This window comes from Leishmania donovani, chromosome 34, assembly GCF_000227135.1.
Source record: "Leishmania donovani BPK282A1 complete genome, chromosome 34".
NCBI lineage: Eukaryota > Euglenozoa > Kinetoplastea > Trypanosomatida > Trypanosomatidae > Leishmania > Leishmania donovani.
This window is the reverse complement of record NC_018261.1, coordinates 1256889-1283999: the sequence shown is the minus strand read 5'-3', so window position 1 is coordinate 1283999 and position 27111 is coordinate 1256889. Positions and strand designations below refer to the sequence as shown.

At 57.7% G+C, this 27111-nt stretch overlaps 7 protein-coding genes across 7 annotated transcripts; all 7 read right to left on the bottom strand.

Moving 5' to 3' along the window:
• Positions 1-587: 587 nt before the first annotated feature.
• On the bottom strand, positions 588-4061 carry LDBPK_343000 (aminophospholipid translocase, putative; the record flags this gene model as incomplete). The annotated part of the gene is made up of 1 exon (XM_003864411.1): positions 588-4061. The coding sequence occupies one exon, from the start codon at positions 4059-4061 to the stop codon at positions 588-590; it is 3474 nt and encodes a 1157-aa protein (XP_003864459.1).
• A 1051-nt stretch (positions 4062-5112) lies between these two features.
• Positions 5113-5748, bottom strand: LDBPK_342990 (hypothetical protein, conserved; the record flags this gene model as incomplete). Its single annotated transcript, XM_003864410.1, has 1 exon — positions 5113-5748. The coding sequence occupies one exon, from the start codon at positions 5746-5748 to the stop codon at positions 5113-5115; it is 636 nt and encodes a 211-aa protein (XP_003864458.1).
• Positions 5749-6309: 561 nt separating this feature from the next.
• Positions 6310-9513, bottom strand: LDBPK_342980 (hypothetical protein, conserved; the record flags this gene model as incomplete). Its single annotated transcript, XM_003864409.1, has 1 exon — positions 6310-9513. The coding sequence occupies one exon, from the start codon at positions 9511-9513 to the stop codon at positions 6310-6312; it is 3204 nt and encodes a 1067-aa protein (XP_003864457.1).
• A 5570-nt stretch (positions 9514-15083) lies between these two features.
• Positions 15084-16616, bottom strand: LDBPK_342970 (hypothetical protein, conserved; the record flags this gene model as incomplete). Its single annotated transcript, XM_003864408.1, has 1 exon — positions 15084-16616. The coding sequence occupies one exon, from the start codon at positions 16614-16616 to the stop codon at positions 15084-15086; it is 1533 nt and encodes a 510-aa protein (XP_003864456.1).
• A 2655-nt stretch (positions 16617-19271) lies between these two features.
• Positions 19272-20480, bottom strand: LDBPK_342960 (hypothetical protein, conserved; the record flags this gene model as incomplete). The annotated part of the gene is made up of 1 exon (XM_003864407.1): positions 19272-20480. One exon carries the CDS (start codon positions 20478-20480, stop codon positions 19272-19274), a length of 1209 nt encoding a protein of 402 aa, XP_003864455.1.
• A 1728-nt stretch (positions 20481-22208) lies between these two features.
• On the bottom strand, positions 22209-23915 carry LDBPK_342950 (hypothetical protein, conserved; the record flags this gene model as incomplete). The annotated part of the gene is made up of 1 exon (XM_003864406.1): positions 22209-23915. The coding sequence occupies one exon, from the start codon at positions 23913-23915 to the stop codon at positions 22209-22211; it is 1707 nt and encodes a 568-aa protein (XP_003864454.1).
• Positions 23916-25052: 1137 nt separating this feature from the next.
• LDBPK_342940 (hypothetical protein, conserved) lies at positions 25053-26819 on the bottom strand (the record flags this gene model as incomplete). The annotated part of the gene is made up of 1 exon (XM_003864405.1): positions 25053-26819. One exon carries the CDS (start codon positions 26817-26819, stop codon positions 25053-25055), a length of 1767 nt encoding a protein of 588 aa, XP_003864453.1.
• Positions 26820-27111: the final 292 nt, after the last annotated feature.

The window sequence follows — 27111 nt, the reverse complement described above, 5'->3', positions numbered from 1 at the left end:
CCCCCCCCCCCCCCCCCGGGGCTGCCACAGCGGGCACGTCGCGTGGTGCGAAGCAGTCGCACAGACGCGCCTTGCAGCAGTGCGCCGACCCGGCCATCGAAGAGCGTGGCCTTTGCCTCAAACCCTACCCACCAGTGCCTCGCTGGTCGCATCACAGCCGCGCCCATCCACGACTACACCGCCGGCGTCAGCAGCGATACATCGCACTGACATCCCTACGCTGTGGGTACTGGATCTTGTCACGGCCGGAGGTAGTTCGGCATTAGCAGAGGTAGGGGGTGGGGGGGGGGGTGGAAGGGGCCGCTTCGCTCCTCCGCACACAGACATAATGTGTGTGTGTGTGTTTGTGCGGGGGGGAGGGAGGGGTGGGGAAGTGCACTGGACCCTGAGATGCCGCGCACGGTGAGCTGTTGGCCCTCCGCTTACCTCCGTCATCTGTCGGCTTCAAAGGAGTGAAAGAAAACAAAGACGCGTGACGGAACGCTGCAGCGACCGTGTCGAAGCACAGATTTAAGACAGCGAACACGAGGCAGGAACGGTAAAAAAAAGGTTCTGCAGCCGTCAATCATGGAACGGATGCACAAGTGTCACGTCCGACATCCCATGCAGGAAACGGCGATGCGCGGGTTGAACAATATGTACTTGCCAACCATTTGAAATATCATGAGTGGTGCAATGCTGGCTAGGCAGATTACCGCGACGCGCCACCAGCAGCTCCACGAAAAGAAAAAGTCTCTATCGAACGTGTCGGGCAACACGACGACGGCGAGGAAAAACATCAGCAGAGACACCACCTCAGAGCACAAGAAGAGAAAGAAGCGAGCACGGCGCTCTCGCCAGAGAATGCGAAGATGCGCGGTGGCGCCAACGATGGCCAGCTCGGTGATGAGGAGCGATGTGTAGGCGATCGTGACAATCTGGAACATGTCCGACTTGAAGAGCTGTAGCGCCATCAGCATCATGACCCCTCCTTGGAAGAACGATGCCCACACCCACTGCAGAAAGGTGCGGGTATTCATGGAGCGGGCCTTGAGCAAATCTTTGTAGAGAAACGGGTACTCGTGCACGTCCGACTCGTTGAAGTCTTCGTCGAGCACCAATGCGAAGGCTGGCGCCATGGTAAATACGGTGGAGTACCCCATTAGTAGATAACCGTTGAAGACAGACATGGTCGTCCCGGCAAACAGCACCGAGAAGACCGTCTGCACAACCGAGTAGACGATGCCGCGGTGCATGATGAACTGGCTGAGTCGGCACGTGCGCTGGTACGAGTTCCGCCCATGCCACATGATCAGTCGTAGACAGTGAGAGAACTTCGTAATGGAGAAATCAGCGGCCATGCTTGCTTGCTTCCCCTCCAACCCCTCAATACCGATCCCCACGTTGGCGGCCTGAATCATCGACACATCGTTGCCTCCGTCACCGATCGCCGCGACGCGCGCGTCACGACAGCTATCACGCATTACAGTAACCACCGCAGCCTTCTGCGTCGGGGAGCATCGCGCCACTATAACCGAGTAGGCGGTTCTGGCCACGTCCGCGAAGAAGGAGGCGTGGGAGAGGCAGTACGCCAGGGCGTTTCCATCCAGAACCAGCGTCCATGGCGGCACTATGCTGCCGCACGTCACGCCCCAGCAAAACTCCTCCTGCAGCTCGTGCAGGCGGTGACCAATGTCTGCCGGGGCCATCCCACACAGGTACTCGATGCGGCAGTGGCGGGGAATGAGCCGAGTCGAGCGGCCAATGGTGATGGCAGTCTCGACCTTGTCACCCGTGAGCATCCACACCTTGATGCCACACATGCCAAGCGTCTCGAGACAGACGACAACGTCGTCTTGCAGCTCGTCCTCCACCCCCGTCACCCCTGTCAGCGTCATGTCCGTCTCCAATAGCTTCATCGCCGCCTCGATTGCTGCTGCGCGACCTTCACCAAGGATTGAAATGGCGGCTTCGTACTGCTGCAGGAAGGCGCCGAGCATCTCCTCGCTGAGCGTTCGACTGGCAAACACGAGCGTTCGCAGGCCCATCTGCGCCAGCTCCTGGCAACACTCGTCCAGCCACTCCGATTGGCGCACCACAGACGCCATCTTCACGTCTGCGCCTTTCATGTAGAACTTGACGGTCTCCTGTGAGCTGCCGCCACTGCAGCTCCCAGTGCGCTCGCGCAGGATGATGCCCATGCACTTCCGCTCCGACGAGAACGGGAACGTTTTGACGATTGTGCACGTGTGCAGCTGCGCACCGCCGCCAACGGTGAAGGCGATCGTTGTGAGATCGCGATAGGTCAAGACAATACCGAGGGAGCGGCAGAACTTGACCAGCGCAACCTCGTCTGGCGAGGAGGCTTGGTAGTCAGTCGGCTGACTCCTCATATCGGTTGTGGCCGGCACAGCCGCAGCCGCACCGCGACCCGGTGCCGTTGTTTCGTCGTCGGTACCAAGGGCCAACGGCTCCTCCATCACCACTGGGCTCACATTGTGGCACAGGACAATGGCTCTGATAAGGTCGCCAACGCGCTGCACATCACGGCTCCATTGCTTCGAATTTCTCACGCTGACTCGCGCGGAGACGTTGCCGAGCATGAGCCGAGCCCCGGCTCCCCAGTTGCCTGTGCCAAAGTACTCCTGCAGCGCGCCCGCCAGCTGATCAGTGAAGCGGTCCGTTAGCACCGTGTCCGGTCCCACCTGCATCACGCGAAACTTCATCTTGTTCTTTGTGAGTGTGCCGGTCTTGTCGGAGAAGAGATAGCGCAGCCGACCCAATTCCTCCGGAAGGTTTGCGTTGCGAGCCACGGCGCCAGGGATGTTGGGGTCATGCGACATATCGTACGAGTACCAGAGGCGGCCGACGTCTACGTTCACGCGCATCGAGATGGGAATCATGGACGAGAGGAGGATGAAGAAGCGCACGAACATGACGGCAAAGTCGCCACGGAACTGCTGTTGCGCTACGAGAAGAAAGGAAAGGATCAGAAGCAGCGCGAAGCACAGAACCGCGATTAGGTTGAGCTCGCGCTCGATGAGGCCAAGTTTGTTACGCGGGCTTGTCGAGTTGAGGGCGCTGCGCGTCTCCCTACCCGTGTATAGGACGGCAACCACCAGCGTCCCCGTCGCCACCACACACGACGACCAGACGGCATTCTCCATCGTGATCGACTCGCTCTGTCCGTTGGCCAGTTCGAGGGTGCCGGCGAAGCTGTAGATGTCTTTGTGAGGCGCGCCACAGTGCACGTTGAAGCGCAGCGCACCAAGTTCGGCGTATCCTAGACCCTTGGTAGAGTTCAACGGGTAGCGCAGCTTCCAATCCGTTTCGCCGTCAAGTTGGTCGGTACGAATGAACGTCGTGCCGGACTTCTCGGAGGTGTGCAACACGACGCAGTCGGCCGGCACCCGTTGATCTTGATGCAGGATGAGCAGATCTCCTACCCGAATGTGTGACGACCGCACCGTGACCACGTCGCCGCCGCCTGTGAGTTTCTCGAACACCTCGACGTTGGCGATGCGATCGCGCCGGAATCGCTTCCACTCATCGAGCGCGTCCTTCATCAGCGAGAGGCACACCACCATTACTAGCGGTGAAAAGTAAGTGAAGATGAAGCCAACTTTCAGCACTGGAATGACCTGCGAGAAGGCCAGAAAGAGGTAGAAGAGGTTAAAGAAGTTCTGAAACTGACGGAGCAGCGCCAGCGGCAGAAACGTGGAGAGCGTGTAGCGACGGTTGCTCACCGCGTTGCTCGGATAGCCGACCGGCGACCATTCGCCAGGGAAGTAGCCAAACGGGATTTGGCGGTTGTCGAGAGACGGCGCGATCGGCAGATGTAACATTTCCCGCAGCCACCGTCGCACACTGTGTTTCTTCTGCTGTGGAATGGCCAAGACTGACACCGCCGCGCCAGTGCTGAGGGAGTCGTCAAACACGAAATCACGTGGCCGACAGCAGTGCCGCTGTGGCAGCTGAGGACCATGTGCGCTGCTCGTGGAGATATTGGGGGTGCTGCTGTTGCGACTTCGCGCGTCTTCATCAGCACCGTTGTGCAGCGCCCGGTAGCGTATCTGTCGCATCCTGTTATTTTTTCGCGTGTGTGTGGGGGGGGGAGGGGGGACAACCTCGCCCGCCGCGCACGTCGGTCACCCGAAAATTCAGAGGAACCGCTAAGGCAGATGAGGAATCACAAGACTGCTGAGATGGCCCTAAAGGTGCCGAAAACCACCTAGGGAAGCGGAGTTGCGGGAGTGAGTTTCGACGCAACTGGTAGGCGGCAATAGGCGGGGCTATGCGATCACGCAAAGGCTGCTTTTTTGTGTGTGACCGGCGAGCTCTGCACACGGCGAGTTCATAAAATAGCACGCAAAAACACACACACACACACAAAATACACGACCAGCGCGCAGGTGGGAGAACGCCCTGATGCGAAGGGAGACGTGATGGGTAGCTGTGATGTGCACTTCTGCTCTGAATGCGCAGGGGCGGGGATGTGGCACTGCGTCCAGTTCGCCTGCGCCCAGTGACGGCACAGAGAACAGGGCGATGAGAGGGAAGAGGGGGAAGAGCGGGAGGTGAAAGCCGGCGCCACCATCTCTCGGCTTCTGGCGAGACCGAAAAAAAAAGGCGAGCAATGAAGGTCCGATGTGGAGAAGTCGAAGCGAGGGTTGAGTGCGTGCAAGGGTGGGGAGGGAAGGTTGGTGTGTGTGTGCGCGTCCATTTGAGTGACTGAGATGTGCGTGCGAGGTCCGCGCCCTCCCCCTTCTCCGAGCAGCTGCCATGCACCTAGAGAGAGTCAGGAGAACGAGCCGACACAGCAAGAGGACATCCAAGAAGGCTGCTGCTTCTTTTTTTTTCCACACGTCACCACCACGACCTTGCAAGTTCCCTTTCCAACCCCAGCTGCGGGACTCATCTCCTAGCTTGGTGTGGGGTGTCAGCCGCACCGCAGGACAAAGTCCCCCTTGCTGGTTGCCCGAGTCTCTCTGGCACTTTTTAATCGATCGCACAGGCCTTGTGCCACACAGAGACACGGAGGGGGATACGTAACAGCTATCCATACAAACCGCGCTCGATGCGATGAGCCAGAGAGGACAGTGTGGCCTTGTATACTTTTACGTGTGTCTGCATTCAATCTTCGTCTTCGCCGACCGCGTCACCGCCGGTGGCCGTCCAGATCTTTTCATAGCCGCTGAAGTCTGCCTTGGAGGTTGGGTTGATGATGGCCAAGTAACCCTCGGCAGTGGGTGCCACTGCCACCATCCATGGCTGCTCCAGCAATGTCGCGTTCAGTTCGAGCACGAACCCGTTCACGCAGGCGGGGACTGTGTACTCCGTCCCGTCCGAGAGCACAATGCTGCAGAGTTTCGTGTCATTCTGGCAGACTAGTGCGTTCTTTTTTTTCTTGCCTACAACTTGGATATTCTCCGGCGAGATAGCGGTGCGACCCTTGAAGAACGCCACCTTGGCCACCGTCACACCCGCATCAGCGGGCGCGCAGCGCCGCACAAGTTCATGATTAGGATCGAGGCAGAGCACGCACAACCCGTTGCTGTGCTGGAGAATGCGGCAGTCGTTCCCCTTCACCTTTTTGCAGTCACGGATACTGAATTGGTGGTAGTAACGCTCTGTGAAGTAGTCGAAGGTGGTCGACGACGGCAGGGGCACGTACGACCAGTTCGCTGTCGCTGCTGCCGCCGCCGTCGCAGACCCCTCGGCTGCAGCGGCACTGCCAGTGGGTAGGGAGGCGCCTAGCTGCTCTGCCATTTTACCTCGACGACACGCCAGTCACAAAGCACAGGCTCGGGCGGGCTGCAGCGATCCCTTCCGGTGCAGTGGCTCACCATAAGGTGCTCCTCCCCTCTTGGGAAACCGACGGCGGTGAGGCGACAAAAGGCTACCATGTCATGGAGAAGAGGAGGAAACAAACAAAAAAAAAGGTAGAGATGTGCGCATGGCTGTAAAGTGCGCTGGGGCGCTGGCATGATGCGGAGCCGCAAGCTGTGCTTCTCGCCCCTGAAGAGGATGTAGGCGCTGAACGAAACCAACAGCACCAACGAAAAGAGCCGCTTTGCCATGCCTAAGTCGTGCAGCAACCCTGTGCCACGGACAGAGGAGAGGGGCATGCCAGTTGCCCATTCCCGGTCTTCTCGTCCTTGTCGGCTCTGCAGAAAAGCCTGTGTATCCGAGCAGGTGGAATGTAGGACGTGCTATCCGCTGTTAGTGTACAGTGAGATGATAGTAACAGTCGTCATGCATGGCCTACAGCTCTGGCACAAGCACGAGCCGAAAGTGCTCTCCAGGGCTACAGCGCTCTCGCGCCCACCATTAACCGTGCTTCTGCTTAAAACTGAACCGTTTCTTTGCCAGTGCTGCCTTGTAGGCGCTGCGCAGGTGCGAGTTACGTGGATCACGAACGTTGGCCTCCACCACGCGGTATCGCAGGTTGAAGGGGACGCGACCGCCGCTCCAGTTGGACAGTTGGCGCGCCATTTGAAAGCGGTCCTTGTTGGATGCGCCGCGATTGGCAAGCATCTCCTCCTCGAGCACCGAGCGGCGACGCCTGCGAGTTTTTACGCCGCCGCGTTTGCTCGCCTTACTGTCCTCGAGGGAGAGCGACGAGCGCGCCGCCGCACGATCCGCCGCGCGTGCCTCCCGCAGCTCCGGCTCCAACGAGTCGAACTCTGTAAAGACCGACCCGACAGTCGAGGCCTCTTCCATTCGCACGCCAACGGGCACAACGTCAAATGGGGTCTCATATAGGTCCATTAAGCGGGCGCGGCGTTCCTGTTCCACTGGTGACATGCCCGGTAAGGGAGGCGGTGCTGTCGCACTTGTTGATGCAACCTCTCGTGTAGAGGCAGGTGCGGCCCTCGCGACTTCCACGGCGTCCTCTTCCTCATCCTCCTTCAGAAGCTCCAGCCAAGGGGAATCTATGCCGCCGCTAACGGTGACTGGGACCTTCATCGGCACGTTCGACGACGCGCCGACTTCCACGCCCGCCGCCGCCTCGCCATGAGAGGAACTCACCGCGTCTCTGCCGGTGACGGTCGAATCGGCGACCGTCTGTGGCTCACCCACCGCGGAGTCCTCCTTGTCTTCACTCAGCGCACGCAAGTCAGCGGCAATGCGCAGCCGGGGCTCGAACGCTTCGGCCGAGTCCCACTCGTCGGCGCCTTTCAGCACAGGGTTGTCGTTGATGAGATCTTTCTCCAAATCGAGCTTCTCCGGCGGCGCCGTGCGAATCACGTCCACTGCGGACCCAAATAACGAGGAGCCTCGCAAGCATTCCAGCTGCTCGACGAGCTGTGCATCGTCGGTGCACAAGACGAGGCGAGTCTTTGGCGCCTTGAGTGAGCTGAGCATTGCTAGGACGAGAAGCAGCTGATCGTTGTCGCTGGAGGACGGGGAAAGACCGAGGGCGTCGAGCATTTTCTGGTCCACTTGATTAGCACAAATGCACTCAGTGAAGTGCAGGACACGCGTGCGCCGCCCCGCGCCTGCCTGTCGCGAAGCGGCAGGGGCGGAAATCATAGCAAACAGCCCGCGCAGTCGCTGCGAGGCTAGAAACGGCTCCGCGCGTGTCATTTGCTGCAGTGCCGGGTCAAAAGTGACGAAGCGGTCGGCGTTGGCGACCGACTCCGCGAGCTGCAAGAGACACAGGTATGGGACGAGCACCAGCGACGGCGACGCGGCACCCACCGCGAGAAACGCTTCGGAGGTCTCTACGAAGGAGGTGTCCAGGACGTAGATGGTTTCGTAAGGCTGCACGAGACCCTGAAGCGCGGCCGTGCTATGGGCGATGCTATCGTCGCCGTCCATGCAGTAATCGCCAAAGTGCGGCAGCGTGCCGACAAGCCCCATGTCCAGCTTTGGCATGTGGGTGCTGATGTCGTCCAGGGCGCGCTCCACCGCGCTTCGGCCGACTTGAGCCCGAAAGTAGCGATACGAGGCCGTGCACAGGTCCTCGTCGAGAAGCACCAAGTCCTCCGGGGTTGCTGTCGGTCCGTGTGCTTTGGCATCGAGAAGCAGCTGCTGAAGCGCCTGTGGCCCTAGCCGGTGAAGAAGAAATTCGTAGAACTCTTTCTTTTCAAGCGCGTTGCGGTAGTGAAAGAAGTCCACGTAATCGTATTTCCAGTACGCCTCCACCACCTTCACGATATCGTAGTCCTCATCCAGGCGAGCGCGCAGGCGCATTTCTTCCAGCTGCTGCTGGAAGAGCCGAAGGCGATCCTCGGCACAGTCCTGAACAGCCACCAGGACCGTCGCACGCGTTACATCGAGCGGCCGCAGTTGCGCCTCCTCCATTCGTGTCAATGTGCGCAAAGCTGCCGAGGGTTGGGTAGCTGCCAGTGCGGCGATGAGGTAGTGATACAGCTCCGGTGTCACCCCGCCTTCCTCGACGAGCCTGCGGCGGAAAGCCATCGATGTCGGGTCCGCGTACAAACGCCACACCTCCCCCTCGCTAGTGCGCTTGCGCACCGCCGGAACACGGCCGCTGCCCGTGCGTTCGCGCTCATGCCGGACGTGCTCCTCGTAGTCCTCAACCAGAGCCACCACCGCCGCAGCGTTGTGCCGCGCGGCGCTGTCTTCGAGTTTTGCGAGGAAGGAGGGATGCAGGAGCGAGTCACGCAGCCGTGGAAGAGAATCGCCGCCAATGCGCCGCGGCTCGTCTCCAGGCGCATTGCTGCTTTTGCCAAGACAGACCTTCGTGAGGCCACTGCTGATGTGTTGCTCCAACTGAGGGAAAATACGGTGTGCGCTATCGGTTGGCCAGCCAGTGACAGCGCAATCCGCGAGAGCCTCTGTAGCAGAGACAGGCAGTGTCTCCAAAAACGAGCGGACTTGCGCGTTCGCCTCCACTCGCGGCGCCAGTTGCTGAAAAAGACAAAAAAAACGCCGCAGCTCAGCTTCCTCAACAGGAGTGGTAGGCTGAAAATGACGCAACGTAGTTGTCAATGAAGGGGAGGCAGCTGCTGTTGTTGCCGCCGCGTTTTTCGCTGTGGTGTCTGCTGAGGGGAGCGCAAAGCGTTCTGTGTAGAGCTCCAGCACGGTCAGCGCCATGTCCTCTACGCGCTCGTCGTTTGGCGAGAGGGCCGCCACTCGCAACAACCAGCTGAGCGAGCTCAGCGTGTCGTGCGCCCCAAGCTGCGCTTCTTGCCAGTACTTGAACCAGTCGAACGCCGAGCTAAGGTCTTTGCCGACCGCGCAGAGTCGCATGTACTCGTACAGGCTCTGCTGTCCCACTTTGTGATGCCGCACAAAAATGCTGAACATCTCCTGCGTATATCGATACGCTTCCTGCTTGCTAGCGAGAATCGGCCGGAGCTCCACAATGGACGTGCTCCATGCTAGCAGACGCGCACAGTGATGATCTTGCAGCAGGTGATTTGCCTGATGGAGTGTGTAGGCAATGTACCACGGGCGTGGCTCCTTGTACAGCGCCGTGCGCAGGACATCCAGTCCCTGACAGGCACTCCAGCGCCTGAACACGTCGCCATAGTGGGTGCGCTTCTTGAGTCCACCCCACATTGAACAAAACTCGGGTGCGTATCAAGAGAGAGGAAGGGAAACAGGGGTGTCGCAAAGGCTTTCCCACGCACCAAGATGACCATTCCGCAAAAAAAAAGAAAGAAACGGGCTGCAAGGCGTCCCCGCTCGTGCGTTCTCTACGTATATGTTTAGCGTATTGGCGTTGATGTCACACAAAGAGAAACAAGAAAAGAGAAGGAGTCGCAGTGCAGTATCGGCGAGAGATGCGAAAGAGGGGATGATGGGGTGAGCGAGTGAGCGAAAAGGCATGCCTCTAGCGGCCCTCTGAGGGCAGCAGGGCCGATGAGAAGCGCGAACAACTGAAGCGACATTCAAACAATCGCAAAATGTCTTCGGTAAGGGCAAGCGCAAAACACTCGGAGAGAGAGAGGCATGAGTCCGTAGAGATGGAGAGGGGGCCGATGTACCCCCTCTGCATTGACACCCTCGTCAAACTCTGGTTTCCCGTGCGCTTATCCTCATACGGCCGCGCGTTATTCACCTTCGTGGCTCAACGGAAACTATGGGGCATTTCCGCGCCACATGAGAGCAGTAAAAAATACTTGTCGGGGATATATCGGCAGTTGATGTTGAGGAAAGCGTTTAAGTACAGCGTTGTGAGATGATCGACTCGACAAACAACACACACACAAGAAAAAAGAGAATCAACCGTGGGAGAAGAACGACATTCGGAGACGGGTACGCGCGCACACGCCCCTCTCTGTTCGCTGACCCACCCACCCACCCACCTACACACACACACGCACACACGCACACACGGTCAAACAACAACACCCGGCGACGAAACAGACAACGAGAAAAATGAGAAACAGCAACATCAACAGTATCACTTTCCTTTCTGTTTTCTTTATTTTTTGAGTCGTTGGTGTTCGTGTAAGAGAACGACAGACCAGAGGAAAAGAACCCAAGACACCAGCACCAGAGCCACAACGCGTAAAAGAGGACAGATATGAGCACGAAAGAAAAAAGGCGAAAACCTAACAAGCCAAACCCACAACAACCGGGAGCGAAAAACAACAACGAGCGAACAACAACAACGATACAACAGACAATACCGGAAAGAGAGAAAGAGCGGAGGGTCGACTAACGGTCGACATGGAAGAGAGAGCGAGCGAAGAACAGAAAGAGAGGTTAGCAGCATATCACATACACACACACACAAAGAGCTACATAAACGAGCGAGCACATCACCAAGAAGGCATGCGCTAAACCATCACCAGCACGGCAGCCCCCGTCAAACAAGGAGACAGATATACTATTTGTTTTTCCATTTTCAACGTAATTCCAATTTTCTTCCATACAACACGACGCAATCACCACTATCGCCCGCCCCCCCCCCAGGGCTGCCACAGCGGGCACGTCGCGTGGTGCGAAGCAGTCGCACAGACGCGCCTTGCAGCAGTGCGCCGACCCGGCCATCGAAGAGCGTGGCCTTTGCCTCAAACCCTACCCACCAGTGCCTCGCTGGTCGCATCACAGCCGCGCCCATCCACGACTACACCGCCGGCGTCAGCAGCGATACATCGCACTGACATCCCTACGCTGTGGGTACTGGATCTTGTCACGGCCGGAGGTAGTTCGGCATTAGCAGAGGTAGGGGGTGGGGGGGGGTGGAAGGGGCCGCTTCGCTCCTCCGCACACAGACATAATGTGTGTGTGTGTGTTTGTGCGGGGGGGGAGGGGTGGGGAAGTGCACTGGACCCTGAGATGCCGCGCACGGTGAGCTGTTGGCCCTCCGCTTACCTCCGTCATCGGAGGATAGACAGACGGGCAGAGGTAGAGAAAAAAAGAGAGCTCTATCCGCAATACGCGATCCGTTGACCAAACGAAAAGCTCAGCAGACACTGCACAACATTAAGCACCAGATAGACCACGAAAACGGACGAAAGGGCTAGAAGAAAAAATCACAAAAAAATACAGCACCACTAAGAGCACGGTGTTACCATACGCCAGAAAAAGCGCCAAGCATCAGAGATGCACACACAGACACACGCACCGCCTACAAAGAGTGTTACCCGGCGAGTGACGTGCGAGTTCAACAAAAACCACTCCACCCACTCCACACACACATACATACACACAAAAAGGAGACAGGGATAGGACCGAAAAGACGGAGTCCATCGATGAGGGGAGAAGGCGATAGAGGGTGAAAGAAGACTGAGAAACATGAGGAAACGGTCGCATGAAAGCAAGGGAGCAGGCCACCCGGCTCGTCCGCCCTCTCCGTCTCCTTCCCCTCCTCGCGAAGAAACGGCAGGTGTAGCATTGGTATGGACACGTAGACGCCCATGGAAAAGGGTGGTGATGGGCTGCCGTGAGGGGAGGGGGAGGGCAAAAAATACAACAGTGTAGTGTAGATGAGTGTGACTGCGGCGACAGAAAGACACGCCTGACAGCACGCAGCTTCCGGGGGGAAGGCTGGCCTCTTTCTTATGCTTGTCCGTACACATGCGTTCGTTCGCGTGCGCGGGTGTGTGTGTGTGGGGGGGAGATGAGCAGCCCGTCACGTTTCATGGCATCAGGAACAAAACGAACGGCGACAAAAAAAGGAAAATGGTGCGTGTGATGTCCGCTGCTGCTTCGTGGGCGATGATTCAACGACTTAGTGCTCAACGTGCGCTTTTGTGTGTCTGTCTGCAGACCTCAAATAAACGAAAGGCTTGCTTCGCGGATGTTCTCAAACGGCTTGTCTCTCCGTGTCAATGTTATTGCATGCTTTCATGGATAAAGAGGGCGCTGGTTCGTTTAGGCATATGCATATATATGTGTGCTTGTGTTTCATGTACTTCCTGCGTGCTTGCGGGGTGTGTGCGTGTCTGAATATAAGTGCGTGTATCACACCCTTCTCTCGCCCTTCCTCGCTCGCACCTCGCTTTCTATTTTCTTCGCTCAGCGCCTTTGGGGGGGGGGGACAAAATGAAAAAAAAAAAAAAAAAAAAAAACATCAGACAAACACTCGTTTACACAAAAACACCAACACATTATCCTCCCTTTCGCGAGTTTATTTCCGTACGTGTGGCAGCACACGAGCGAAACAACAACAGCAGGCGCGCCCGTTTTACGGTAGTGTTACTTAATAATAGTCAGATGAAAAACTGAATGGGGAGAAAAGAGGAGGACGGAGGGAGGGCAAAAAGTGGACACACACGAGGAAGCACGGAAAGAGAAAACGGGTGGTGGCACTGCCGCCACCACCACACGCATGAGAAAGAAGGAAGGGGAACGAGTAACTCACACGAACCAAACGGCACCACCATCACAAACGCACAAAAACACACAATGGGGGAAAGCATCGACGATACGGACAGGAAACTATACCGACAGATGCGAAGCGAAGAGAAATGAGGGCGTGCGAGACAACGTGCGTACATCAACAAGCAGGAGCACGTCAAGACGCGGGAAGAAGGGAAGCAAAGTAAAGGAAAAGACCACGAGAGAAAGACGAGAAAAACCGGGGTAGGGGTATGTACTGCTGTCGCTGATGTCAAACACATTTATTGCCTTCGGAGGTCTTATGCTCGTGCTCTAGGCCACTCCTCCTCCCCATTGTCTTTACGCGTCCGCCCACTTATTTTCTATTTTACTGACCGCACCACTCACACTCATACCTTTACTGGCTCGCTCACAGACTCTCGCGCAGCAGGACGTGCATTCCCTCCTCCGTGGGTCTCTTTTGACTGCACTCGCACTTCCTCTCTTAGCGCCATAAGTTTCCACGCCGACACGAACAAAGGGGAGCGCCGTGGGAACGACTGTCGAGTCTCGGATGTGAAATAAAACACCAAGAGCGACGGCAAGCAAGCAGGCATCCGACTAGAGGATATTTTGTTATCCAACTGCTCCTTGCACCCCGTGCAAAGTCCACGACTACACACGCACCTAATCACAGCTCACCCGGCCATTGTCGCGCGACGCCCACATCCTGGTCGTCGAGGGCGGGCCGGCTGCAGTTGCACCGGGCCGCGTCCAGGGCCCTGCTCCACGGCAGTGGCGGGGGTGTCCGTGCCGCGGGTAACACGGTAGGGGGGGGGAAAGAGGTGGGTGGCCGGCGTACATGCCGGGTGAGCTCGAGCAGGAAGGCGCCTCAGGCCGCGGCATTCCACAATGTGATGCGGCGACCCTCCACATGGGAGTCTGGAGGACCCGACGGCGCAGTTCGGTGATCGGGTGGAGCTCCACATGCCTACGTGCACCTGTTCCTCATCAGCTTACACCAGCCGGACGCAGCAGATGCCGTCAGTCGCGCATATGCGCACTTTGCGGTGTATCAGTGTGGCGGATCCCCTCTTGCCTGTGCCGTCCGTGGCTGCTGCTCTGTTGACACCCCGCTGCCTTGCATGGGCGTCATACACTATGCCAGCTGCACCCGAGAGCACCTGCGCGCAGTGCTCGCGTTTTCGCGCTCTCGGGCCATCTTCCACGGGCACGTCCTTGTCTTTGGAGGAGGGCTCGCTGCCTGCATCTGTCGACTTCCGCCATTATAGGTGGATATCAATACAGAAACCAAAAATAGAAACCGGAAACAAGGAAGCGAGCTCGAGCGGTGGGTGTGGGTGTGGGTGGGAGGACGTACGATTCATGCGAGAGAACGTGCTGTTTATGCCGAGTGGCCCTTTCCTTTGCTTTGGTTCACGCGATCGTCTGCATCGCGCACGAATAAGCGAGCAGCAGCGAGTTTATGGAAGGCGTCAGTGATAATGCCCACCATCTCCTTGCTCTTGCTCTCGCCACTCTCGCTCATCCCTCTGACTACTCACCATGGCCTGCGCTTGCTTCGGCTCTTGTCTCCTGCGCATCCATTTCGCACAGGGAGCGGCAGCGAGTAGAAAACCAAAAATAGAAACGCGGCCACGAAAACAAAAAGGCAGCAGCTCAACCGCCTGGCTGAGGTTCGCGAAATCAACATGGTTGGAGACATCAATCGTTCGCGAACAGGCACACGCGTGAACAGGAAAAAAAAGAGAGAAGGCACGCGATGTAAGGGGGAGAGCGAGAGGCCAGAAGGGGCGTTCCACAATGTGTCTGTGTATGCATGTACGGTATCCCCTCCTCTTTCGCTCCCTCGTCGTGATTCCGACATCGCCTGCTCACATTGATGCTGGCAGAGGGGGGGGGCAGCTTAGCGCTACAAGAAGTAGTGTGGAGATACAGAGAGAAGACGAAGATCAAAGGAAACGAGAACACAGGGCCCAGCAGAGACGAGCCCAGGGAAAATATAGAAACCAGCGACGCCCAGTAGGCAGGCAGGGTGGTGTTGATGCACGTGTATCGGGGGAGGGACAAGAAGAAGCAAAGGCAGATCAGGAACGGAGATGAAAGGAAGTACGAAAAAAAAAACGAGCACACCAACCGAAGCATCAAAACAACGAAGAGGTGGCGGGCGGGCCTTAGCCGGGGCAGAGCGGAGACACACACACACACACACACAGACAGTGAAGGTACAACGAAAAGCGCAAGGGGGCAGCGAGCAGCAGAGCATCTTGCACGGCCGCGCAAGGTCTGACACCGGTGTCTTCATCTTCGCTTCAACTGCTGGGCTCATGCTCCTCTCACTTTCGCTTAACGTACCGCGCCACTGCCGCGCCGGCAGCGGCGAGAGTGAACAGGGACAGCACCACCGCAGGGCTGACCAGTCGCAAGGAGGACGGGGCAGCTGCAGCCTTCCGCTTGCCGTTAGTGGACGTGCGCTGCGCCGCGGCAGCCGCCTCGGCGTCTGCGTTTGCCTTGGCCGACCGCGACATCTGGTCTAGGCAGTCGCGAAGGGTTTGCTGCATGGGTGTGAAGGAAACGCCGAGCTGCTCCTTGGCGCGGCGGTTGTCAAGGCGCTTGCGGACGCCCAGACTGCGCCACAGAAAGCGAAGATTCACGCTGTTCCACAGCACTACCGTTGCAATACCGAGCGTCACAAACGTCCACGCCGTGTGCGTTGGGGGTGTCAACTGCGGGCACAGCTGCTTCATCATGCGGCACAGCTCTGGCAAGCTGACGCACTCGTTGGAGATGATGATGCGCTGGTCCCGCACCTCTGCCACCTCCAGCGCACGCACGTGCGCGTCCGCGACGTCGCGCACGTCTACAAAGTTCCAGCTAAGGTTCGGACAGAACGGAAAGTACTTGGAAGAGTTCGCGAGCCCTTCGATGGTGACCATCGCCTCACTTGTCTCGTCTGTCAGACTTGGACCGATGGAGATAGAGGGGAGCAACACCACCAACTCCACGCCCATCATCTGCCGCAGCCGCCAGGCCTCCCGCTCGAAGACAAGCTTCGCAAAAGGCAGCGGGTCATCCTCGGGGGTAGCTACGCTGTTCCAGTTGCTCTCATCAAACAGTCCCGACGGAGGGTCGCACTCCGTGATATGCACAATCGATGACGCGGCGCCGGTGAGTACGACTCGCTTCACTGTCGACTTGCCGGAGAGGCGAATGCCATCAAAAAGAGCTCGGATCGCCTTGGTGTAGAGCGCCACCAGGTCCTTCGCCTGCGGGGAAGCGCTAGAACACCCACAGTGAATTATGTAACGGCAACCGCGGATGGCATCACGCAGCGAGTTGGAGTTTGTGACGTCTGCCTGCAGGATGGTGAGGCGCTGGGCCACATCGCGGCTCGCGCCGTAGAGGTCTATCTGCTTCTGCTGTCGCGCGGCATCCGGAACCGTCATGCGTACGCTGTACCCTGCATCGAGCAGTTTGGCCACAACGTGACTCGCCAAGTATCCACTCTCGCCGACCACGAGAACGTGGATCTTCATCTTCGCGGCGCGGGCCTTCTCTTTTTCGTTTTCCGTGGAGATTTGATTCAGGATGCTACTGGGTGGGATGACGCGTGACCCCTGCCCCAGCGGGCTTGTCGCCGTCACGTCTTCATCAGAGACTTCCGCATTGCCAGCGTTCAGGTCAAGAGCGCTGCCGGAGAAAACCTTTTGGAACGTGTGCGCCCCAGGCTGCGGGCGGACCGGCTCGCCGGATTCAGTGAAGAAGTCTGCGCCAGGGCCCAGCAAGTGCGGGTGCTCTACTAAGTTGGAACGCAGAACTGTGTCCATGTCCTCGAGGGACATGCAACTACCTGAGAACACGCGGAACATTTTTGTTTCGATTTTTTTTTGCTGCTGCTTCGCCTGCCCACGAACCGATGTGTCGCTATTTTTTCTTTGTTTTAATTTGGCAACGCCTCTGGCTGGCTTTTCAGGTTACGTAGCCGTCGGAGCGCCGACTCGCTCAAGTTGCACGTGTGAGAAGCACGTGACGGCACACCTCGGCGCAGATGCGGAGAGGTGACTAGACGGGGGGGGAGGAAGATAGGAAGGTGTGCGTGTATGTGACTTCAGAGGACAAGGGTGCAAACAACGCGAAGCAGCAGAAACGAGAGAGGAAGATACGGGGCGACAGTAATGCTCAACGAATCGGTTGGAAAGAAAGCAAGCAAGACAGTGATACAAACAACAGAAGTGATACGCGGAATCCCGGCTGGAGTGATCGAAGGGGTGGGGATGGTGGTGACCGTGGTACGGAGAGACACCACAAACAAACGAAGGAGGGAGATGCCGATAGCCAAGACAAAAAAAGAGCGACAACACCGATTACAACGACAGCGTAATGATGACACACACACACACACAAATATATATAGAGAGAGGGTGTGCTGCAAACAACTCCAAGACAGCAAGACAGACCACAAGAGTGTGGACGACCAAGTCGCGAGAGAAGTACAATGAGCAGAGGTGTGGGTGTGCGTGTGAGTATGAGTCTGGCGTCGTATCGTATTTATATTACTTCCGCCTTTTTTATGATGGCTTGCGTTCCTGGCAGCTTTGCGGTAGCCTGTGCGTCTTTTGTTTTCTGTTTTTTTTTTTTTTTGATAGAGAAGACAAAGAACGTTGCTGCCCAAATCCCGAAAGGCCCAGCGACTGTGCGCTGTCACCCTCTGAAGACCTCTTGGTGGTTGCTCGGCGGTACCGCTTCTTCTTGTTTGGTTTCGCGTACCGAAGGCAACGACAAGAAAGAAACAAGAAAGGATGGTAACACACAGGGAAGGTCCTTGCCAGTGCTCCTCCGAAGCCTACTCGCCAATTCGGGCACACACACTCACGCGAAGAGAGTAAGATTAATAATAATCAAATAGTCAACAACAAATACTAATAAAGGCGCCCACACACAGAGCAACGCACGCGCTTCTGCGGTACGCCTCCTTAGGCACAGAAGGAAAGAGGGAGAGGAAAAGGGAGGAGGAAAGGTAGACGCAAGGGATACAGTGAAGGGAGAGAGAGGTGCGTGTGTGCAAACGACGGGCCGGCACCGTCACGACGTGTCGAGAGGCTTTGACTAGGAGGAAAGGGGGAAATGGAAATGAGGACGGGATCGCGCGTGTGGTTTGACATGGAAGGAGAGTTGCGCACCGGGATGGGTGGGTGGGGAAGAGAGGGTGGAGGGGAAGGGGGGAACCACGCTGTCCAATCGAAAGCACTCCACGAACCCAGCAGCAACCTTCAAATCACACCACAATGTTCTCTGGGCCGTGCGAGCAGACGCGCAGTATTATCGTATATATGATGGTTATCGGGTGATGCAAAACCGTCAAAAAAAAAGGAGGAGAGGGGGAAAGATGACAGTCGCGCTGCATGAGCCTCAACACCACCGCACGCGCACACCGCGCATTGCACGAGGTCCTTGTTCGTAAGCCGATCTCCAGAAGCACGAGTAAGAGACCGACACAAATTTTTTGAGCACTGGGGCTTTCCCCTCCACCTTCGTTAATGATTGGGTTTCGGCACACCCAACTTTCTCACGCGTCATCCACGACAGGCAACTTGCTGAGATCGTGAGCAGCATCGCACGGGCCTTTCGAGTAGATCCTTTGCTGACCCTCGTGACGACATCATCTTTCCGACTTTTGTTTGTTTCGGAAGCAGCGCAGATGGGCACGTGACTGCTCATGCACGCTAATGCACATTCTTCCTCTCTGCTCTGCAGCAAGACATATATATATATACAGATAAGAGAAAGCATGACATGCTTGTAGAAAACGATACAGGCAGAGAGAGACACATTTACTGGTGTGTGGTAAAACCGGAACTCAGAACAGGTAAGGCGCACCGCCGTACAGGAAAAACTCAGCGATTTGTGCCACACAAAAGACACAGCACACGAAAGAACTGAAACATACCGACCAGCGCCTCGCCCCAGCACGCATCTCACTTTGTTTCCTTCGCTTGAGCCCTGGCTCGCTGACTAGGCTTTGATTTTTTTTTGGACTGCTTTCCCTCCGATGTGTCCACTCGCTGCCGCACAAACGTGCGCTGCATTCAACGCTACGCCCCCGGGGCTGCCACAGCGGGCACGTCGCGTGCGTGCGAAGCAGTCGCACAGACGCGCCTTGCAGCAGTGCGCCGACCCGGCCATCGGAGAGCGTGGCCTTTGCCTCAAACCCTACCCACCAGTGCCTCGCTGGTCGCATCACAGCCGCGCCCATCCACGACTACACCGCCGGCGTCAGCAGCGATACATCGCACTGACATCCCTACGCTGTGGGTACTGGATCTTGTCACGGCCGGAGGTAGTTCGGCATTAGCAGAGGTAGGGGGTGGGGGGTGGGGTGGAAGGGGCCGCTTCGCTCCTCCGCACACAGACATAATGTGTGTGTGTGTTTGTGCGGGGGGGGAGGGGTGGGGAAGTGCACTGGACCCTGAGATGCCGCGCACGGTGAGGTGTGGCTCCATTCGTCATCAGGGTGGTCTGATACTCTAATGATCAAAAAATACAACCTGCGAATCTTCCTGTGGGGGCTGATTAGAGTGTCTTCGTCGAATATCCGCGCGCGTCAGGTGCTGCGGAGGAGGAGCATTTTCGGCGTCGTCGCACATGGATTGCAAGAGCTCAGCACCGCAGGTCGACTTAGCCCAACCGCCGCGCGACAAGCGGCGGCCATCGCCACCTTCACGGAATGCCCGGCGATTGCCGGAGCGCGATATCCGCCGGCCACGGGCTGCCTCTCCTCGTCCTCGCTTCAAAGACCACCGTTTAGACGCCGGGGTGTTGCCTAGGACGTTGCCGTGATCCTCTGCACCGTCATCCAACCCAGTTCGCTGACTTGCGCTGGCCATCAGCTCCTCTGCCGACGATATGCGGGTGCCGCTCAAGTCTTCCTCCGTGACAATAAGAAAAGCTTCTTTCTCGCGCCGCTCCACCAGTGCCTCACCCACTTCGTTACCGCCGTCCTCCAAGTTAAGCAAAGCCTCGTTCAACTTGTCATCCATCGTTTCCGATAAGGTGCTAAGACTATACACCGTAGAACCGCAGTTCCGGCGGTGCTGAAGAGATGCACGCAACGGTGGTGGCGCCGTCGGCCGCGGCGCTGCATCAGAGCCGCAACCGTCCTTCTGCTGCGGCTGTGAGGGGAACCTGGGATGGGAGACAGCCGCGACAACGCTGCCGCGCTCCCGCGCGGCAGACAGCGACGGTGAACTGGCCGTTTCAGCAGGTGCGTTTCGTGTTTGCCCCCACTCCGCCAGGATGTTCGAGGGCGAGCTCGCCGTCAACAGGGTGAGCTGCTGCTGCGGCTGCTGTTGCTGAGATCTCGTCGTCGGCGTAGCCGCGTCCATTTCGCGCTCCTCCGCTGCGGCACTCGCCCTGTAGCCGAATTCGCTGCAGTGGGGCGAAGATGTCACCAGAACTTCCTCCGCATGGGTGCGTCTCTCGCTCTCGACCCAAGGTGATACTCGTATCGCAGTTCCCTTCGTGCCCTTTCTGTCGAAGCCGCCATAGCGTAGTCGATTCGACTCGCTGATGCTTGCTGTGTCTGCAGCGGCCTTCTTAAGGCGGTAAGCGTCTCTATCGTGCATGTAAAGAGTCAGCTGCTCGGCTTCCTGTAGCATCTTCGACTTTAGGAACTTCGGCACGGCAGACCACTCGTAGGGGCCCGCGAACCATAGCGCCGTAGGCACCGCCGTCATCGTCGGCTGCGCGTCAACATTGCTGACGGCAACCCCTGTAGCGCTCGTGGATTTCGAAGAAGAGGTGATCCACACAAAGGATGCATGTTGGACCAGTTCGGCGGCATGCCCTACACGGACGTGCACTGCCAACAGGCGTACTTGCGCCTGAGTGCCAAACTCGAGAACATCGCCGTGTTGCAGCCATGTGTAGCTTCCACGCTCTGTGAGAGTAGTGCTTTCCCGCTCGCCGGCTGCTCCACTTGGCACGACGCGAATGGGGCGACCCTTACCGCAGAGTCGCACGCGCACCCCGGCAAAGGGCAACGTAGCGGCGTCGACAGGAACGACGCCATCGTACGAGGTTGAGGGAAGCCCCTCTATGCACCACGTTGTCACCTCCAGCAGTGCACGCGACCAGGCGCGGTCGTTTTGCAGCGACGAGGAGAGAAACGGCGTTTGACGGCCGAGATGTACAGCAGGCGATACGAGAGGTCGCGGCGGAGCACTAGCGCACCCGCCGCTCTCTGTGGAGTTGGCCGTTGCTACAGGGATGCACGGTAGTTCCAGAAAAGTCACGTCCTTGGCGGCGGCAGCGGTGCACGACTCCGGTGAAGAAGAGCCGCAAAGAACGAGGAAGAGCCTCGTCACTTGGTGCGCTGACGCCGTCATCTAGCCGCACAAGAAAAATAGGTGCGCCGTAATCAGCGGAATACAGCAGCGACAGGGGAGAAACGGTAATACACGCACGGTTCTAGCTGGTAGTGAAGGTGATAGAAGTGGTCGGCACTGCAAGTGCGAAACAGTGATAAATAGAAAAGAGAAAGACAGCACACCCACAGAGACAGACAGTAAACGCAACACACGTTGAGCAGGACACAAGACAGTGACAACACCCATGCATTAAAGAAAAAGAAAAGAGGGGATGGGGGGAGAGTGGCGCTACGAGTGCGATACCACCTACTTCAGATAAGACACGTGGCGCCGTCTGCAAGTGAGGTGCTGAAGGATATCCACGTCAATGCCCAAAGCGGAACGCCGCACTCTAAATCTGCCCTGAACCTTGGGCACCAGTACGCAGCCTTCAAATGTACACGGTGGACGGCCCTTGCGAGTCGGTGTCGCCGTTGAGAAAAATACAACGTGGGAGCAGAGAAGTGTAGTTCGCGAATGTGCAAAAAAAAAAAGAGCGAACTGAGATGTGCCGCTGATGCACTTCTGCCCAGGCACATGTCCGTGCGTGGACGCGAGTAATTGGAGATATTTGGTGCATTAGCGCAACACCAATGGCAGCAGGGAGGAGGGAAGTGAAAGGCAGATCACATAAATCACAGAGTCGAAGGAAGACGCAGCAGAGACAAGCAGGATAAGAGCTAGAGGGCGCATGAACATCCTTTTGTGCGCCTTCACGTGCGGCTTTCAGGTCGGCGATCTCCGTGCCGGTGGCAAAGACCCAGAGAGCGCCTCTGATTCAGCCTCGGGAAGTAATGCGTGGGTACCGTTCAAACAAGCTCTAAGAGAGAAATTCCAGCTGTTCGCAGCTGCTCTCTTCAGATGAGTTTGCGTTTTTCTCACAGCTGCAGATGTGAGTGCTGACAAAGGCAGAATAATGACACCAGGCCGTGGCACAGAAAAGGAAAAAAGAGGGAAACGCGCCCGAAGCCCTCACTGACGCGCTACAATGCCATGATTCTGTGTCCTTGCTGGGACACAGATTCCTTCTAATTCACTGCTGCTCAAAATACCCTTTCAGCTGTTGAGCAAAACGTCAATGCTCTTCGTCCAGGCCTGAGCCGCGTTCACAAACGGTGCCGCCGTGGCTGCCAGCGCAGATGCGCCGCTGTGACGTAGATTGGCTGAGACGCTCATCAACACGAGGTTCGACTCGAGGCTCACCCCGACACTGCCCCCGGCCATGTCTTTGCCGAGCAACGCACCCTCCAGCAGCATCTCGTATAGCTGCATCCGTTGGACAGGAGACGAAGGCAGGTGGTTGAGGAGCGTCACGTACAAGTACAGTCGCTCTGTCTCTCGATCAAGCGTGACAAGCACCTTCAAATCGTTGGCTACGGGGACGACGCAGGTGTCGTTCTCAGGTTCAAGCACCAGCGGCGTGGCGGACTCGAAGGCCTGCGTCAGATACTCCAAGGCCGTTTCTGCCAACTCGTCAATGCTGGAACTGCCGCCATGCTGGCGCTGGTGCAGCGGAATTCTCGCACGGCGAGATGCAGCTGGCGCGAAAGGGTGGTTGGCTTCGCCACGCGGGCAAATGTCGACGCCGCGACGCGCCACGTCCGTCCGTGAACGTTTTTCACTTTGCGCCTCGGCCAGCGAGAGACGGGCCGCCTGTAGTGCTTCATCCTTATCGTGCAGCTCGTACTTTAGACCGCGAATCTCGCCCTCCATCGAGTGAACCAGTTCCTGCAGCTTCGCCTCCTGCGCGGTGGATTCCTCGTGAAACCGGCGTCGCTCCTCTCGCAGCAGGTCCAGCTCCTTGACGAGCTCCTCCTCCTTGACGCGCCACCGATCTGCTGCAGCTCTCTCTGCGTCCTTGACGCCCTCTTGCGCCATTGCAACGGCCGCCTTCAGTCGTTTCACCTCCTCCTCGTGCCTCCCATCCGTGCACGCCTCAGCCGCCTGCCGGGCCACCACTTGGAGTTGCTCACGCAGCCGTACGTTGTCGAGAGAGAGAGCCGCCACTTTCTCTTCCAGCTCGCGGTAGTACACGTGGAAGCCGTCGCCATCTGCGTTTGGGGCGGATGATGCCCTCCCTGGAATGACTTGCGGTGTGCTGACCGTGACGCTAGTAGTGCCTGCGAGTTCTGGCGGAGAGGAGTAAGCCACGCCGGCTACCACGCCCCTTCTCCTGCAGGAAGCTGCATCGTAGGCCTCGCACTCGGCACCACCTGTCAACTTGTTCGGTGATAGACACCTCAGCGGCGGTGGTAAAGCGCGAGGGCTGCTGATCAGCTGCGGAGCCCCCACGACCCCTGTCGCCGCCGACGCGGACAGCCGTGGCGATGTTTCAGCGAAAAAAGAACCGTCACCTCGAGGGGAGGTGCGAGTGCCTGTGTCCTGCTCACCACGAGGGAGAGCAGTAAACGAGCTAGAACAGCCCGGTCCACCGTGTGCGCGGTGGAAGGGCGATGCTCCGTCCACGGAGATGCATTGTGCCAGTGCTGCGGAGGATGACGATACCTGCTGCAGCCGCAGAATGGCTCCGTCGAAGAAGCCGGCATCTTTCCCACTCATCGTGTCGTCGAGTGCCACGCTGTTGAAGGTGAGCAACTGCTGTGCAGGATCGATTCCTGCGGCTCGCTGGAGATAGCGCTTCACCTTGCGCACAGTGAGAAGCTGGAGATCGCCCTGCATGACGAGCTTGTACTTGTAGCCATCGACGTCGGATAGAACGTAGACACAGGTGGTTGGCGCCGCCGCAGCCGCCGAGGACTCCATGGTCACAAACCGAAGAGAAACGCGAGCGGTAGAAGAAACGGAAACAAAGACTCAGTAGATGACGTAGCTCTGACCCGCATGACCGTCTCAGACACACACGCACACACGCGCAGAAGGAATCTTGGAGGGACAAGAATAAAAAACACTGTCACCCACACAGGAGGACGGGGTAATGTACGCTAGCATACAACCGACCGTGCAACACCCACTTTGCCGTCTTGTCTATGAAGGCATCTATGAAGCGGTGCGGCAAAAACCAGAGCGAAAAAAAAAAGTGAAAAGGGAAACGTCCGCAGCCAACGTAGACGTCCGTGAAGGCGTTTCCTTTCTTCTTGTTTGCTTGCTCGGACCTGTGAGTGGTACGAAGCCAAAGCCCGCGATGGCCTCAGGCGCCTCTTGTGCACGCTACTGCGTGTGATGTGCTTGTGTCGATAGAATAAACACGTGCGCGTGCTTGCGTGCGCTTAGTTGTGCCGATGTGTGCCCGCCCCAGTAGACGCGTTTGAAGACAGAGGGAACGCGAGTGTGCAAGATGGAGTAACGTCCGCGTGCGTGCGAAGCAGTCGCACAGACGCGCCTTGCAGCAGTGCGCCGACCCGGCCATCGGAGAGCGTGGCCTTTGCCCCAAACCCTACCCACCAGTGCCTCGCTGGTCGCATCACAGCCGCGCCCATCCACGACTACACCGCCGGCGTCAGCAGCGATACATCGCACTGACATCCCTACGCTGTGGGTACTGGATCTTGTCACGGCCGGAGGTAGTTCGGCATTAGCAGAGGTAGGGGGTGGGGGGGGGTGGAAGGGGCCGCTTCGCTCCTCCGCACACAGACATAATGTGTGTGTGTGTGTGTTTGTGCGGGGGGGGAGGGGTGGGGAAGTGCACTGGACCCTGAGATGCCGCGCACGGTGAGCTGTTGGCCCTCCGCTTACCTCCGTCATCGGAGGAAATAAGCACATCGGAGTAGAGAAAAAAAATGGTTTACATCCATGAGAGCAGAGAGAGGAAGGTAGCCCGGATACTCACGGCAAAGCCGCGGAGACACGAATGGTGCAACCAGAGTGAGACGCACGCAAAGGAAACGCAGAAAAACAACACACACGCGCAAATATGGACGAACTTACCCTGAACATGACCATCTACATCTGGGTGAGAAAGGTCGAGGAGGAGTGCTCTTTTCTTTCGATAGTCGGTCGTGCAGTTAGCTGCTCCTTGGCATGCGTCGCTATCTTTGCCGCCGTCGCGGAGAGCTCCTCTTGCGTCGGTGCTGTGCTGATTTCATCCATGTGAAAGCCCCAGACCTGGTCGAACTGCTTCGTGGATTGGCAGAGAATGTACCGTGCCCCCATGCACAACTGCTCGCCAACAAGAAGACTCGCCACCCCTTTGATTGACATACCGATTTGCTGAAACGTGAGGCCCTCTGTGATCTTCTCATACTCCACCTGCTGCGCGCGGAGCACTTTCGGCTGAACCGGGGAGGCGCCCATGTAGCGGCCGGTAATGCGCGTGTCAGCCACCCTCTCGTAGAGGGAGCTGTCCACAAAACCCATACTGCACTGCATGTGCTTGCGAGAAATGCGCCCATGAATGCGGTGAAACGACGTGCTGAGCAGTTGCACCTTCCAGGCCCAGTGAAAGTGCACATGCGGCGTCCAGCTGTAGTCGATTTCGTTGAGGAAGAGCAGAGCACGCTGCAGCTTCTTCTGGATTCCACCCTCGAGTAGCAGAAGGCGTGAGCGACGAGACGGAAACGGCACGCTCAAAATGGAGTCCAGCGAGGCTTCCACATCATCCAGCAGTGTGCCCAGGTGCTTCTCTGCCGTGTCCTTGAGCGCCGCGAAACCTGCATACTCCTCGCACTTGGTTTCCAGAGATAAGAGGATGGAGGAGAAGTTCTCTATATTGCCGAGCAGCCGCACGCAGCGCGCCAGCAGGGCTAGGCGAGTGAACGCCTCGTCTTGGTTCACAGTCACTGTGGTGCGCAGGTAGGCCATCGTGTACTGCAGAATCCACTCCGCGGTGTGCGCAATGGCGACCACCTGGTAGGCTCTCGGGAGAAGATGCCTACGAGTGTACGTTTCCACCTCCACAGCGCCGTGCAGCACACGGGTTGTTGAGCCGCTCGCCGACGAGGGCGCATCTGCAGAGTCCGCAGGGCTTCCCGGGTTGCCTTCATCCTTCTCCGTACTAACATCCGCACCCCGCGGCACCAACACATCTTCCGTGAGTTCACCGCGCTCCATCGCGGCCAGCAGACGGGCTGCGGTATCAAGCAGATCCTCGAAAGAAAGCGGCGAGCTCTGCCGTAACAGCGCCTCCTCTACGGCCTGAATATTGTCATCCACCTCCGCACGTGCATCGCGGAGAGAGGAGGTGGCTCGTGATGTGGAGCGCAGCTGGTGTAGAAACTGCCGAACATCTTCGGAAGAGTTGCCCTCGAGAGCTGCAAGCGACGAGGCCGTAGAAGAAAGGGAAGTGCTGAGGGCATCCTCAGCGCCCGCCTCTGTAGATTTTTGATGCTCCTGGACCTGCATCGGACGGTGCTCTGCAGAGTCCTCGCCGAGCGTGGGTGGAGGAGCCACGACAGAGTCCTCCAGCTTCCTCTCCGCATGTCGGCACCACTTCCTTATGTCTATCCGCTCAAACAGCCTCTTCTCCTCTGGCTTGAGAGGCGGCAGCACCTTATGCGGGATATAGAAGCCGTCTTTCAGCGACGTCGCGGCAGACTCACCCAAGCCCTTGGCGAGTGCCATGTGCTCCACCTGCCGGATTTTGTTAACTTGTTGCTGCTGCTTGCGGAAGCCCTCGCGCAACTCCCTCTCAAGTGCGTCGCGCGAGTACGCCGGCGGATGCGACTCCGACGCATTCTCCGCCGCACACATACGTGAGTAGTCCGCGCTCATCTTCGGCGCGCACACATGTACTTCTGCGCCTCTATTACGGGGCAGAGGGGACAGACATAAGAAAACGTCGGCACACGCACAGAGGCGCGGGCAATCGTCGCCATGGCGGTAGGCATTCGGCATGAAGCAGACAAAGAAGACAGAAAAAGAGTGTGCAGAGGGAAGGAGTGTGTGAGAACCGCAATTCCGTTTTTTCTCCTGTGTAGCAGTGGTCCGTTTCTGTGCCCTCCAAAAACGACGCAATCACCACTATCGCCCGCCCCCCCCCCGGGGCTGCCAAAGCGGGCACACC